Below are 12500 nucleotides of genomic sequence, written 5' to 3'. Positions count from 1 at the left end.
CCAATATCCCAAAACCCCTCCTTTAAAGTGCAGGCATTGTACTTCCCATTTCCAGGACTCAAGTCCGACTATATAAAATAACCGGTTTCCCTGAATCCCTTCACTAAATATTACCCTGCTCACACTCCAACAGATCGTCAGGTCCCCAATACCATTCGTCTCCATTCACTCCTATCTAACACGCTCACGCACGCTTGCTGGAAGTCCAAGCCCCTCGCCCACACAACGTCCTTTACCCCCTCCCTCCAACCCTTTCGAGGACGACCCCTACCCTGCCTTCCTTCCTCTACAGATTTATACACTCTCCATGTCATTCTACTTTGATCTATTCTCTCTAAATGACCAAACCACCTCAACAACCCCTCTTCAGCCCTCCGACTAATACTTTTATTAACTCCACACCTTCTCCTAATTTCCACACTCTAAATTTTCTGCAAAGTATGTATTTACACCACACACCGACATTAGACAGGACATCTCCACTGCCTCCAACCGCCTCCTCGCTGCAGCATTTACAACGCAAGCTTCACACCCACATAAGTGTGTTGGTACCACTATACTTTCATACATTCCCTTCTCTGCCTCCATAGATAACGTTCTTTGTCTTCACATATACCTCAACACACAACTCACCTTTTTTTCCTTATCGATTCTATGATTAACCTCAACCTTTATAAATCCATCCACTGATATGTCAACTCCCAAATATCTGAAAACATTCACTTCTTCTATACTCCTCTTCCCCAATTTGATATCCAATTTTTCTTTATCTAAATCATTTGATACCCTCATCATCTTACTCTTTTCTATGTTCACTTTCAACCTTTACACACACTCCCAAATTCGTCCACTAACCTCTGCAATTTTTCTTTAGAATCACCCATAAGCACAGTATCATCAGCAAAAAGTAACTGTCACTTCCCATTTTGCATTTGTTTCCCCATAATTTAATCCCACCCTTCTCCCGAACACCCCAGCATTTACTTGTTTTACAACCCCATCTATAAATATATTAAACAACCATGGTGACATTACACATCCCTGTCTAAGACGTACTTTTACAGGGAAGTAGTCTCCCTCTCTTCTACACACCCTAACCTGAGCCTCACTGTCCTCATAAAAACTCTTTACAGCATTTAGTAACTTACCACCTATTCCATATACAGTGGACCCCCGGTTTACGATCAGCTCCCAATGCGACCAATTATGTAAGTGTATTTATGTAAGTGCGTTTGTATGTGTATGTTTGGAGGTCTGAAATGGACTAATCTTATTCACAATATTCGTTATGGGAACAAATTCGGTCAGTACTGGCACCTGAACATACTTCTGGAATGAAATAATATCGTAAACCGGGGGTCCACTGTACTTGCAACATTTGCCACATTGCTCCCCTATTCACTATCATATGCCTTTTCTAAATCCATAAATGCAATAAAAATTTCCCTACCTTTATCTAAATACTGTTCACATATATGCGTCAATGTAAACACCTGATCTACACATCCCCTACCCACTCTAAAACCTCCTTGCTCATCCGCAATCCTACAATCCGTCTTACCTCTAATTCTTTCAATTATAACCCTACCATACACTTTTCCTGGTATACTCAGTAAACTAATTCCTCTATAATTTTTACAATCTCTTTTGTCCCCTTTCCCTTTATATAAAGGGACTATACATGCTCTCCGCCAATCCCTAAGTACCTTCCCCTCTTTCATACATTTATTAAACAAAAATACCAACCACTCCAACACTATATCCCCCACTGCTTTTAAAATTTCTGTCATGATCCCATCAGTTCCAGCTGCTTTACCCACTTTCATTCTATGCAATGCCTCATGCACCTCCCCCACACTTACATCCTGCTCTTCTTCACTCCTGAAAGATGGTATACCTCCCTGACCAGTGCATGAAATTACTGCCTCCCTTTCTTCGTCGACCTTTAAAAGTTCCTCAAAGTATTCTTGCCATCTACCCAATACCTCCATCTCCCCATTTGCTAACTCTCCCACTCTGGTTTTTTTTTTTAACAAGTTGGCAGTCTCCCACCGAGGCAGGGTGACCCAAAAAGAAAGAAAATCCCCAAAAAGAAAATACTTTCATCATCATTCAGCACTTTCACCTCACTCACACATAATCACTGTTTTTGCAAAGGTGCTCAGAATACAACAGCTTAGAAGCATATACATATAAAGATACACAACATATCCCTCCAAATTGCCAATATCCCAAAACGCTGCCACCATTTGTCATGGGTTTTTTTAGGAGATATGAAGGTTGGAGATAAACACACTTGTTGGATGGTAACACTATATTGCAGTGTGTGTAGGGAGAGAGCCCAAACTGCCCTGTTGCCTGTTGTAGACCTATGCGTGGACTGAGACCGATGTAGCGCGTCCCACGCACTCATGCCGCATCACATGACTTCATACAAACTAGTCACTAGGCCTAGCAAAGGGGTCGTGTATGTAAAACATATGGATGGTACTAACTATGATACTCAGATAAGCTATACAACACATGTAGGGGATCAGCAACTATGCTGACAACACGCTCACGCATGCTTGCTTGAAATCCAAGCCCTTCGTCCACAAAACCTCCTTAACCCCTGCCTTCCAACCTTTTCGAGGACAACCCCTACCCTCCCTTCCTTCCCCTACAGATTTATACGCTCTCCATGTCATTCTACTGTGATCCATTCTTTCTAAATGACCAAACCACCTCAACAACCCCTCTGAATAATACTTTTAACCCTTAAATGGTCCAAATGTATATATACATTTTTTCAACATTTGAAAGTACGTAAAAAAATTTAGATATTCTTTCTTGTTTTACATTTAAAAATGTGTAAAAAAACTTTTATCTACATTTTTTTTGTTGTTATTTTTGAAAATATGTAAAAAAAACGTAGATCTACTTTTGGAGCACTACGGATTTGAACGTCGATCTGTTTGGACCGTTTAAGGGTTAATAACTCCACATCATCTCCTAATTTCCACACTCTGAATTCTCGGCATAATATTTACACCACACATTGCCCTTAGACATATATATATATCTTTCTTTCTTTCAACACACCGGCCGTATCCCACCGAGGCGGGGTGGCCCAAAAGGAAAAACAAAAGCTTCTCCTTTTACATTTAGTAATATATACAGGAGAAGGAGTTACTAGCCCCTTGCTCCTGGCATTTTAGTCGCCTCTTACAACATGCATAGCTTACGAAGGAAGAATTCCGTTCCACTTCCCCATGGAGGTAAGAGGAAATAATCAAGAACTAGTAAGAAAATAGAAGGAAACCCAGAGGGGTGTATGTATATATATGCTTGTACATGTAAGTGTAGTGTGACCTAATAAATTTCAAAATGCACACCAGGGTCCAAGAATTTAAAAAAAAAAATCTTATGAAATGGTAGAGAATTTTTTCTGAAGGTAATAAAACAAAAAGTACGAAATTTGATGGAAAATTGACGAAATTATGCTCTCGCAAATTTTGATGTCAGTGATATTTACGAATCGGTGATTTTCCCAACTTTGACTCCCATTTTAGACCAATTACATTATTCCAGTCGACCAAATTCTTAGCTATTTCACTAGTATTTATTCTATTCTATTGATTGAGCACAAGAAATTACCAAGTCAACTGTTTCAACTACAAAATAAAGTGATCGGAAATTGGTAATTTGGCCAATTTAACACAAAGTTCAAAATATTCCAATTTCAAAATGGGGTCCAGAATAAACAATGTAGGTATTCCTGGTGCTAAACTAACATTTCCTCTGTTCATTAGTTATGTTTTGAGGCTTTACAAATGAATTCCATTTTGATTTTTTATTCACATAATGCATTTTTATTCAAACCAAAAATTAGAAGATTTACTGTTATGCAATATTGTAATAATTGTATAAATATCATCACCACATTTGTGAATGTATATTAGACCCACCAGCTGGCGTGTATTAGACGTGTGAGGTCGTTTGTTTATTCTCGAACATCTGCAAAAATTTAACATTTCCGCTACTTTGAGCTCAGTTTCAAGCCATTTCCAATGCTAAAACCAATCAAAACCATCTCTATTCCTGTAATATGTCTTCCATTCTATCAAATGAGACCAAGAAATCGCAAATACAACTATAAAAAACATACGAAAAAACACTGCAAAGTCGCTGTTTTAATCGAAAATCACGGTCTCAGTGTTTTTCCTCCCATTGTACACTGTGTGCTGCAGGATTTGTTTTATGTGGTGCACACATACCACATAGATGTATTCTCTCATATCAAGGCCCAAATTTACCACTCACAGCTTATCAGAGTGAGCTGAGCTCATGGCATAGATCTACGGTTTGGACCCTGAACGTAAAGCCATACATCTACGGCATGGACCCTGAAAGGGTTGAACCTTTTTTTATTTTTTTTTTATAATTTGTAGCATACATACAGAGGTACAAAAAAAGCCATCCTTCCCTATGGTCACTCATATTCTAATTTAAGTTCTCTATGGAAGAAGTGAGCTCGCTCCATTAACATGCTGCCCAACAAATCCACTCCACTCTGACGTCGAAATTGTTCCATCATCACTCAATCATGCTCAGCACTCTTACTACTTTTCAAAAGTTTTTATAATGTTAATTTGCTTCTTGAAATCACTATAGAATTTCAATATTTGGCCCATTTGCATCTTTTTATCATAAACAATTTATGAACTAATACCACAGATGTCATTCCACTGTGAAACACCAATGTCCATTTTTTTCAAAAGTTCTACCGAATCCTGCATGAACTGGTGTTTATGCCTGACACCACCACTGACACTTGCAGCTTACTTAGAAGCCAGAGGCAGGGTTAAATACAGTGTACCCCCACATAGCGGACGCCTTGCATAGCGGACAATCCGCATAGCGGACGCTTTGTTCGCTAAAATTTTGCCCCGCATAGTGGACAAAAACCCGCTCAGCGGCCTTCGTCCGAGACGCGTCCAATGTGCGCCCTCAGCCAGCCTCACATGTGCCGCCCGTGCCATTGTTTACCAGCCAGCCTCCGCGGTAACATTCAAGCATACACTCGGAATATTTCGTATTATTACAGTGTTTTCGGTGCTGTTTCTGGAAAATAAGTGACCATGGGCCCCAAGAAAGCTTCTAGTGCCAACCGTACACCTCAAAGGGTAAGAATACCCATTGAAATGAAGAAAGAGATCATTGATAAGTATGAAAGTGGAGTACATATCACCGACCTGGTCAGGTTGTACAAGAAACCAAAATCAACCATCTCTTCTATTGTGGGCAAGAAAACGGCAATCAAGGAAGCTGTTGTTGCCAAAGGTTTAACTGTGTTTTCGAAACAAAGATCGCAAGTGATGGAAGATGTTGAGAGACTCTTATTGGTGTGGATAAATGAAAAACAGCTAGCAGGAGATAGCGTCTCTCAAGCGATCATATGTGAAAAGGCTAGGAAGTTGCATGACGATTTAATTAAAAAAATGCCTGCAACTAGTGATGATGTGAGTGAATTTAAGGCCAGCAAAGGTTGGTTTGAGAGATTTAAGAAGCGTAGTGGCATCCATAGTGTGATACGGCATGGTGAGGCTGCCAGTTCGGACCACAAAGCGGCTGAAAAATATGTGCATGAATTCAAGGAGTACATAGAAACTGAAGGACTGGAACCTGAACAAGTGTTTAATTGTGATGAAACAGGCCTGTTCTGGAAGAAAATGGCAAGCAGGACCTACATTACTCAGGAGGAAAAGGCACTCCCAGGACATAAGCCTATGAAAGACAGGCTTACTTTGTTGATGTGTGCCAATGCTAGTGGTGATTGCAAAGTTAAGCCTTTATTAGTGTATCACTCTGAAACTCCCAGAGCGTTCAGGCAAAAGAATGTCCTCAAGGATAATTTGTGTGTGCTGTGGAGGGCAAACAGTAAGGCATGGGTCACTAGGGAATTTTTCTATAACTGGTTACACCATGCATTTGCCCCCAATGTGAAAGATTACCTAACTGAAAAGAAATTAGACCTTAAGTGCCTCCTGGTGTTAGACAATGCCCCTGGTCATCCTACAGACGTGGCAGAGCGACTTTATGGGGACATGAGCTTCATTAAGGTGAAGTTTTTGCCTCCTAATACCACTCCTCTCCTGCAGCCCATGGACCAGCAGGTCATTTCCAACTTCAAGAAACTGTACACAAAAGCTCTGTTTCAAAAGTGCTTTGAAGTGACCACAGACACTCGATTGACTCTAAAAGAGTTTTGGAAGGATCACTTTAATATCCTCAATTGTGTAAACCTTATAGGTAAGGCTTGGGAGGGAGTGACTAAGAGAACCTTGAACTCTGCTTGGAAGAAACTGTGGCCAGAATGTGTAGACAAAAGGGATTTTGAAGGGTTTGAGGCTAACCCTGAGAGGAGTAGTATACCAGTTGAGGAATCAATTGTGGAATTGGGGAAGTCCTTGGGGTTGGAGGTTAGTGGGGAGGATGTGGAAGAGTTGGTGGAGGAGGACAATGAAGAACTAACCACTGATGAGCTGATAGATCAACTTCAAGAGCAAGAGGCCAGACCTGGGGAAACTGGTTCAAAGGAGGGGAGAGAGAAATTGAAGGAATTGCCTACTTCAAAGATTAAGGAAATGTGTGCAAAATGGCTTGAAGTGCAAACCTTTTTTGATGAAAATCACCCTCACACAGCTATTGCAAGCCGTGCTGGTGACTGTTACAATGACACTGTTGTGAACCACTTTAGACAAATCATAAAGGAACAAGAGGTACAGGCCACTATGGACAGATATGTTGTGCGAAAGAAGTCCAGTGACTCTGAAGCTGGTCCTAGTGGCATTAAAAGAAGAAGGGAAGTAACCCCAGAAAAGGACTTGGTACCTCAAGTCCTAATGGAAGGGGATTCCCCTTCTAAACACTAACACTCTCTCTCCCCTCCTCCCATCCCATCAATCATCACCAGATCTTCAATAAAAGTAAGTGTCATGTAATTGTGCATGCCTTTTTCAGTTTGTGTGTACTAAAATTAACATTTTTTTGTGGTAAAAAAAAATTTTTTTCATACTTTTGGGTGTCTTGCACGGATTAATTTTATTTCCATTATTTCTTATGGGGAAAATTCATTCGCATAGCGAACATTTCGCATAACAGCCAGCCCTCTTGCACGGATTAAGTTCGCTATGCGGGGGTCCACTGTATAAGCAAAATAAGATAAGAATAATGAAAAATCAAGGCTCACCACTAACAACTACAGTGTAAACAATACAAGTGAGCACAGGCTATGCACATTGCCATCTGTGACCAACCTCATAGTTTAGTCTAGACTAAAAGAGGTGCTGGATCATCCATTGCTGGTAAATCAGTGTTGTACCTGTATTTGGTATCCAAAGTAAATTTTGTGTACATGCAAAATTCAGGCATACCTACTGGAGTTTATCTGGACAGAGTTCCGGGGGTCAACGCCCCCGCGGCCCGGTCTGTGACCAGGCCTCCTTAGGTCAGTGTCCCAGGATGCGACCCACACCAGTCGACTAACACCCAGGTACCCATTTTACTGATGGGGAACATAGACAACAGGTGGAAAGAAACACGTCCAATGTTTCTACTCTGGCTGGGAATCGAACCCAGGCCCTCACCGTGTGAAGCGAGAGCGTTAACCACCAGGCCACCAGAGCCCCTACTGGTTGATGATTCTGGAATCATTCCCACAGCTAATCAGGTCACCAGCCAGGCCTGGCTGATGACCTGATTAGCCAGATTGTTGGTGCTAGCAGCACACAGTACACATAAGCATGGCCCAGCTAATCAGGAACTAACTTGTCTTTAAATTTTATGAATGTTTGGATAACAGATAATAGGAATCTGGTGAAAGGTAAAGAACACTGCAAATAATAATTAAAAAATTGCTACCAATAAGTTACACTACTCAATTTCGAGAGCTTAATTTTGAAATAACGGTATATAAAAGCATCTAAAGTCATGTCAGTGCAAAGAGGCATTCTTATATATTATTTATCAAAAAATTATGCCACTTTTTTTTACAACACATCAGTCATCTCCCACTGAGGCAGGGTGACCCAAAAAAGAAAGAAAATCCTCAAAAAGAAAATACAGTGGACCCTCGACTAATACTATTAATCCATTCCTGAGAGCTCATCGTTAGTCAAAATTATCGTTAGTCAAGTTAGTTTTCCCCATAAGAAATAATGGAAATCAAATTAATCCGTGTAGGACACCCCAAAGTATGAAAAAAAAATTGTTTTTACCACATGAAATATTAATTTTAATACACACAAACTGAAGAAGACATGCACAGTTACATGACACTTACCTTTATTGAAGATCAGGTGATGATTGATGGGATGGGAGGAGGGGAGAGTGTTGATGGTCTTAGTATTTAGAAGGGGAATCCCCTTCCATTAGGACTTGAGGTGGCAAGTCCTTTTCCTGGGTTACTTCCCTTCCCTTTAAATCTCTCAAACCAACATTTGCTGGCCTTAAATTCACTCACATCACCACTAGTTGCTGGTATTTTTTTAATTAAATCGTCATGCAACTTCCTAGCCTTTTCACATATGATCGCTTGAGAGATGCTATCTCCTGCTATCTGTTTTTCGTTTATCCACACCAATAACAGTCTAGCAACATCTTCGAGTACTTGCGATCTCAGTTTCGAAAACATAGTTGCACCTTTGGCAAGAACAGCTTCCTTGATTGCCGTTTTCTTGCCCACAATAGTAGCGATGGTTGTTTGGGGTTTTGTGTACAACCTGGCCAGCTCGGAGACACGCACTTCACTTTCATACTTTGCAATGATCTCTTACTTCATATCCATAGTAATTCTCACCCTTTTTGCTGTAGGGGTGGCACTAGAAGCTTTCTTGGGGCCCATGGTGACTTATTTTGCAGGTGCAATCACTGAAAAGGCTGTGATAATATGAAATGTTCCGATTGTATGCTTGGAAGCGACCGCTGTGGCTGGCTGGCTGGCTTGTAAACACTGGCCAGAAGTGGACGCATCTCAGATGGAACGAATAGTGTTGGTCGAGTTTTTTAGCGCTAGTCGAGGCAAAATTTTTGCGTTAAAATGTATCGCTAGTCGGATTTATCGTTAATCGATGCCATCGTTGGTCAAGGGTCCACTGTACTTTCATGATCATTCAACACTTTCACCTCACTCATACGTAATCACTATCTTTGCAGAGGCGCTCAGATATGACAGTTCAGAAGTCCCTCCAAATTGCCAATATCCCAAACTCCTCCTTTAACCCTTAAAGTGTCCAAACGTAGATCTGTTTGTGCGCGTAGTGCTCCGACCTTGATTTTCTCCCTAAGAAAGCATGTAAAAAAATGTAATCTACGTTTGGAGCGCTACGCGAGCAAACGTAGATCTACCTTTGGACAGTTTAAGGGTTAAGTGCAGGCACTGTACTTCCCATTTCCAGGCCTCAAGTCCAGCTAACCAGTTTCCCTGAATCCCTTCACAAAATATTACCCTGCTCACACTCCAACAGCTTGTCAGGTCCCAAAACCATTCATCTCCATTCACTCCTATCTAACACGCTCACGCATGCTTGCTGGAAATCCAAGCCTTCACCCACAAAACCTCCTTTACCCCCTCCCTCCAACCTTTTTGAGGACAATATAAATATAAATTTTAAACACAGATGGCCACTGACTAACATGGCAGGCATGTTCTTGAAAACTGTGTGTAAATAAGAAATCATGTAAAATGAACTGTAAACATGAAAAAATAGGGTTACATACAAATAGGGTTACATATTTTTTAGGTCTCTTACTGCATAAAAAAAATTAAAATGTAACTGTAGCTGAATGCAGTGATGAGTTATATTTAATACAATACTTAAAACTACAAAGCTCACATAAATATTATTTCTTACCTGAAATTCAGGTTGCTGGTGAATGTTTGAAAGGAGCGGAGTGAAATGGGGTGGACGTACTGGGATGAGGTGGAAGGCTGAGGTTCTTGCACTAATGTCAATGTAGTGTTATTAGGTGATGGTTGTACTAAAGAATGGAGGTATTATGCAATGCATTCTTAGTCTGTTTTACCCTGCAGTACTTTATACAGCTGATGATAAGGAATCATTAGCTGTTCCAGACCCACTTCAGAACAGTGCTTCTAGATGTCAGGGACCTCTTCAGTAAATAAAAAAAGTACAGTGGACCCCCGCATACCGTTGGCATCACATACCGTTTATTCCGCATACCGCTCACTTTAATCGCAAAAATTTTGCCTCGCATACCGCTCAAAAACCCACTCACCGCTGTTCGTCCGAGACGCGTCCAATGTGCGCCTTAGCCAGCCTCACATGTTCCGCCAGTGGCATTGTTTACCAGCCAGCCTCCGCGGTAGTATCCAAGCATACAATCGTAACATTTCGTATTATTACAGTGTTTTTGGTGATTTTATCTGGAAAATAAGTGACCATGGGCCCCAAGAAAGCTTCTAGTGCCAACCCTACAGCAATAAGGGTGAGAATTACTATAGAGATGAAGAAAAAGATCATTGATAAGTATGAAAGTGGAGTGCGTGTCTCCGAGCTGGCCAGGTTGTATAATGAACCCCAATCAACCATCACTACTATTGGTGGTACAGCTGCTGCTGCTGCTGCACTGTCAGCTGCTGCTGCTGCTGTAGCATCGTCTGCTGCTGCTGTAACATCGTCTGTTGCTGCTGTAGCATCGTCTGCTGCTGCTGCTGCTGTAGCATCGTCTGCTGCTGCTGTAGCATCGTCTGCTGCTGCTGTAGCATCGTCTGCTGCTGCTGTAGCATCGTCTGCTGCTGCTGTAGCATCGTCTGCTGCTGCTGCTGTAGCATCATCTGCTGCTGCTGTAGCATCGTCTGCTGCTGTTGTAGCATCGTCTGCTGCTGCTGTAGCACTGTTGTTGGTGTGGCTTATTGAGAATATACCAAGAAACAATTAACCCCAGAGGATTTGCCACCCAGGATAACCCAAAAAAGTCAGTGTCATCGAAGACTGTCTAACTTATTTCCATTGGGGTCCTTAATCTTGTCTCCCAGGATGCAACCCACACCAGTCGACTAACACCCAGGTGAACAGGGAAAAATGCCTGGAACTAGTGCTCATATTGGTGAATTTAAAGCCAGCAAAGGTTGGTTTGAGAGATTTAAGAATCGTAGTGACATACAGTGTGATAAGGCCTGTTCTGGAAGAAAATGCCAAACAGGACCTAGAGTACTCAGGAGGAAAAGGCACTCCCAGGACACAGTGTCTCATCAGTCATTGCTGCATCTTCAATAAAGGTGTCATTTATTCTTCATTTAGTAGACTAGTACATGCACAATATATACTGTGCATGTACTACTCTACTATTGTGCATGTATCCTTCTCTTTGTGTGTAGGAAAATGTATATTTCATGTGGTAAAAAAATTTTTTTCATACTTTTGGGTGTCTTGCATGGATTAATTTGATTTCCATTATTTCTTATGGGGAAAATTCATTCGCATACCGATTATTTCGCATACCAATGAGCCCTCTTGCACGGATTAAAATCGGTATGCGGGGGTCCACTGTATGTGCTAGTTAAGTAATATAACACTGCACATGTAACTTGCAATATTAACCATTTTTTCTGCAGGCTCTTCTTCCTCATCTTCTACTGTCATCCACTTCCCTTGTATCTGGACATGGAGCTCTTCCAACATTCCTCCAGACTTCTTTCTTCCTCATCATTTTTTAAGAACTCATTCACATCTTCCTGTATATCTTTGAAGTCCTCACCTTCTAATCACCTTGCCACCTGAACAATTTCCTGGACCTTTCAACTGAGGGAAAGCCTGTGAAAGTATTCACCACACTAGGCCATAATTTTCCCCAGCCTGCACTTTATGTTGATCAGGGCACTTCATTCCATGCACTTCTGGCATGGATGAAGGCATCAGCATTGTTAAACTTAAGACATAAGTCTGGCATCCATTGCTCTAACGATGTTTATGTATCACTTTTTGAGTCCTCATTTAAATGTCTTAATAACTCCTCGCTCCAGTCGCTGTATTAGAGATGTTGCGTTTAGTGATAAAAACAACTTTTACAAGTCACTGCACATCCTCCAAGAGTTCTGGTCAAGTACGGGAATTGTCAAGAATAAAAAGAAACTTGAATGCAAGGTTTTTATTGTGCAGGTAAAACATGATTTCTACAATAAAATTATGCTTAAACCAGTCAACAAATAATTCCTCTAATCCATAATGACTGGTTCGACCTCCAAATAACTGACTGTACCTTTCAAAGCAAGGTCTTGCACTTAAAAATTGAGAGATGCATTATTGCACAGTAGCAAGCTGAAGGAATTCTTTGCAGCCTTGAATCCAATGTACTTTTTTTCTTACTTGCCGACATAAATTCTTGATGGCACCCTCCTCCAATAGACTTTTCACACCAGCATAAAACACTTGTTGTGGCTCATAGCCACCCTCTGAAATTATTTCCTGTAATTCAGTAGGGAAATTTCCTGCACCCAT

General features: G+C 41.1%; 1 protein-coding gene across 5 annotated transcripts in view; it reads right to left on the bottom strand.

Annotated features, from left to right (window-relative positions):
- LOC128698641 (Segment polarity protein dishevelled) overlaps window positions 1–12500 on the bottom strand; it is a 94926-nt gene that overhangs the window by 51812 nt on the left and 30614 nt on the right. The window contains exon 5 of one of the 5 annotated variants that reach the window (XM_070084845.1): window positions 11028–12454. The exons of the other annotated variants lie outside the window; for them this stretch is intronic. Coding sequence (XP_069940946.1) covers window positions 12303–12454 — 152 coding nt within the window. The 3' untranslated portion in view covers window positions 11028–12302. Of the gene's footprint in view, window positions 1–11027; window positions 12455–12500 lie in introns of those variants that run through there. 5 annotated transcript variants of the gene reach the window in all.

This window comes from Cherax quadricarinatus, chromosome 14, assembly GCF_038502225.1.
Source record: "Cherax quadricarinatus isolate ZL_2023a chromosome 14, ASM3850222v1, whole genome shotgun sequence".
Lineage (NCBI taxonomy): Eukaryota > Metazoa > Arthropoda > Malacostraca > Decapoda > Parastacidae > Cherax > Cherax quadricarinatus.
The sequence above is the reverse complement of the archived record's forward strand: the minus strand, read 5'-3'. Positions and strand labels throughout refer to the sequence as shown.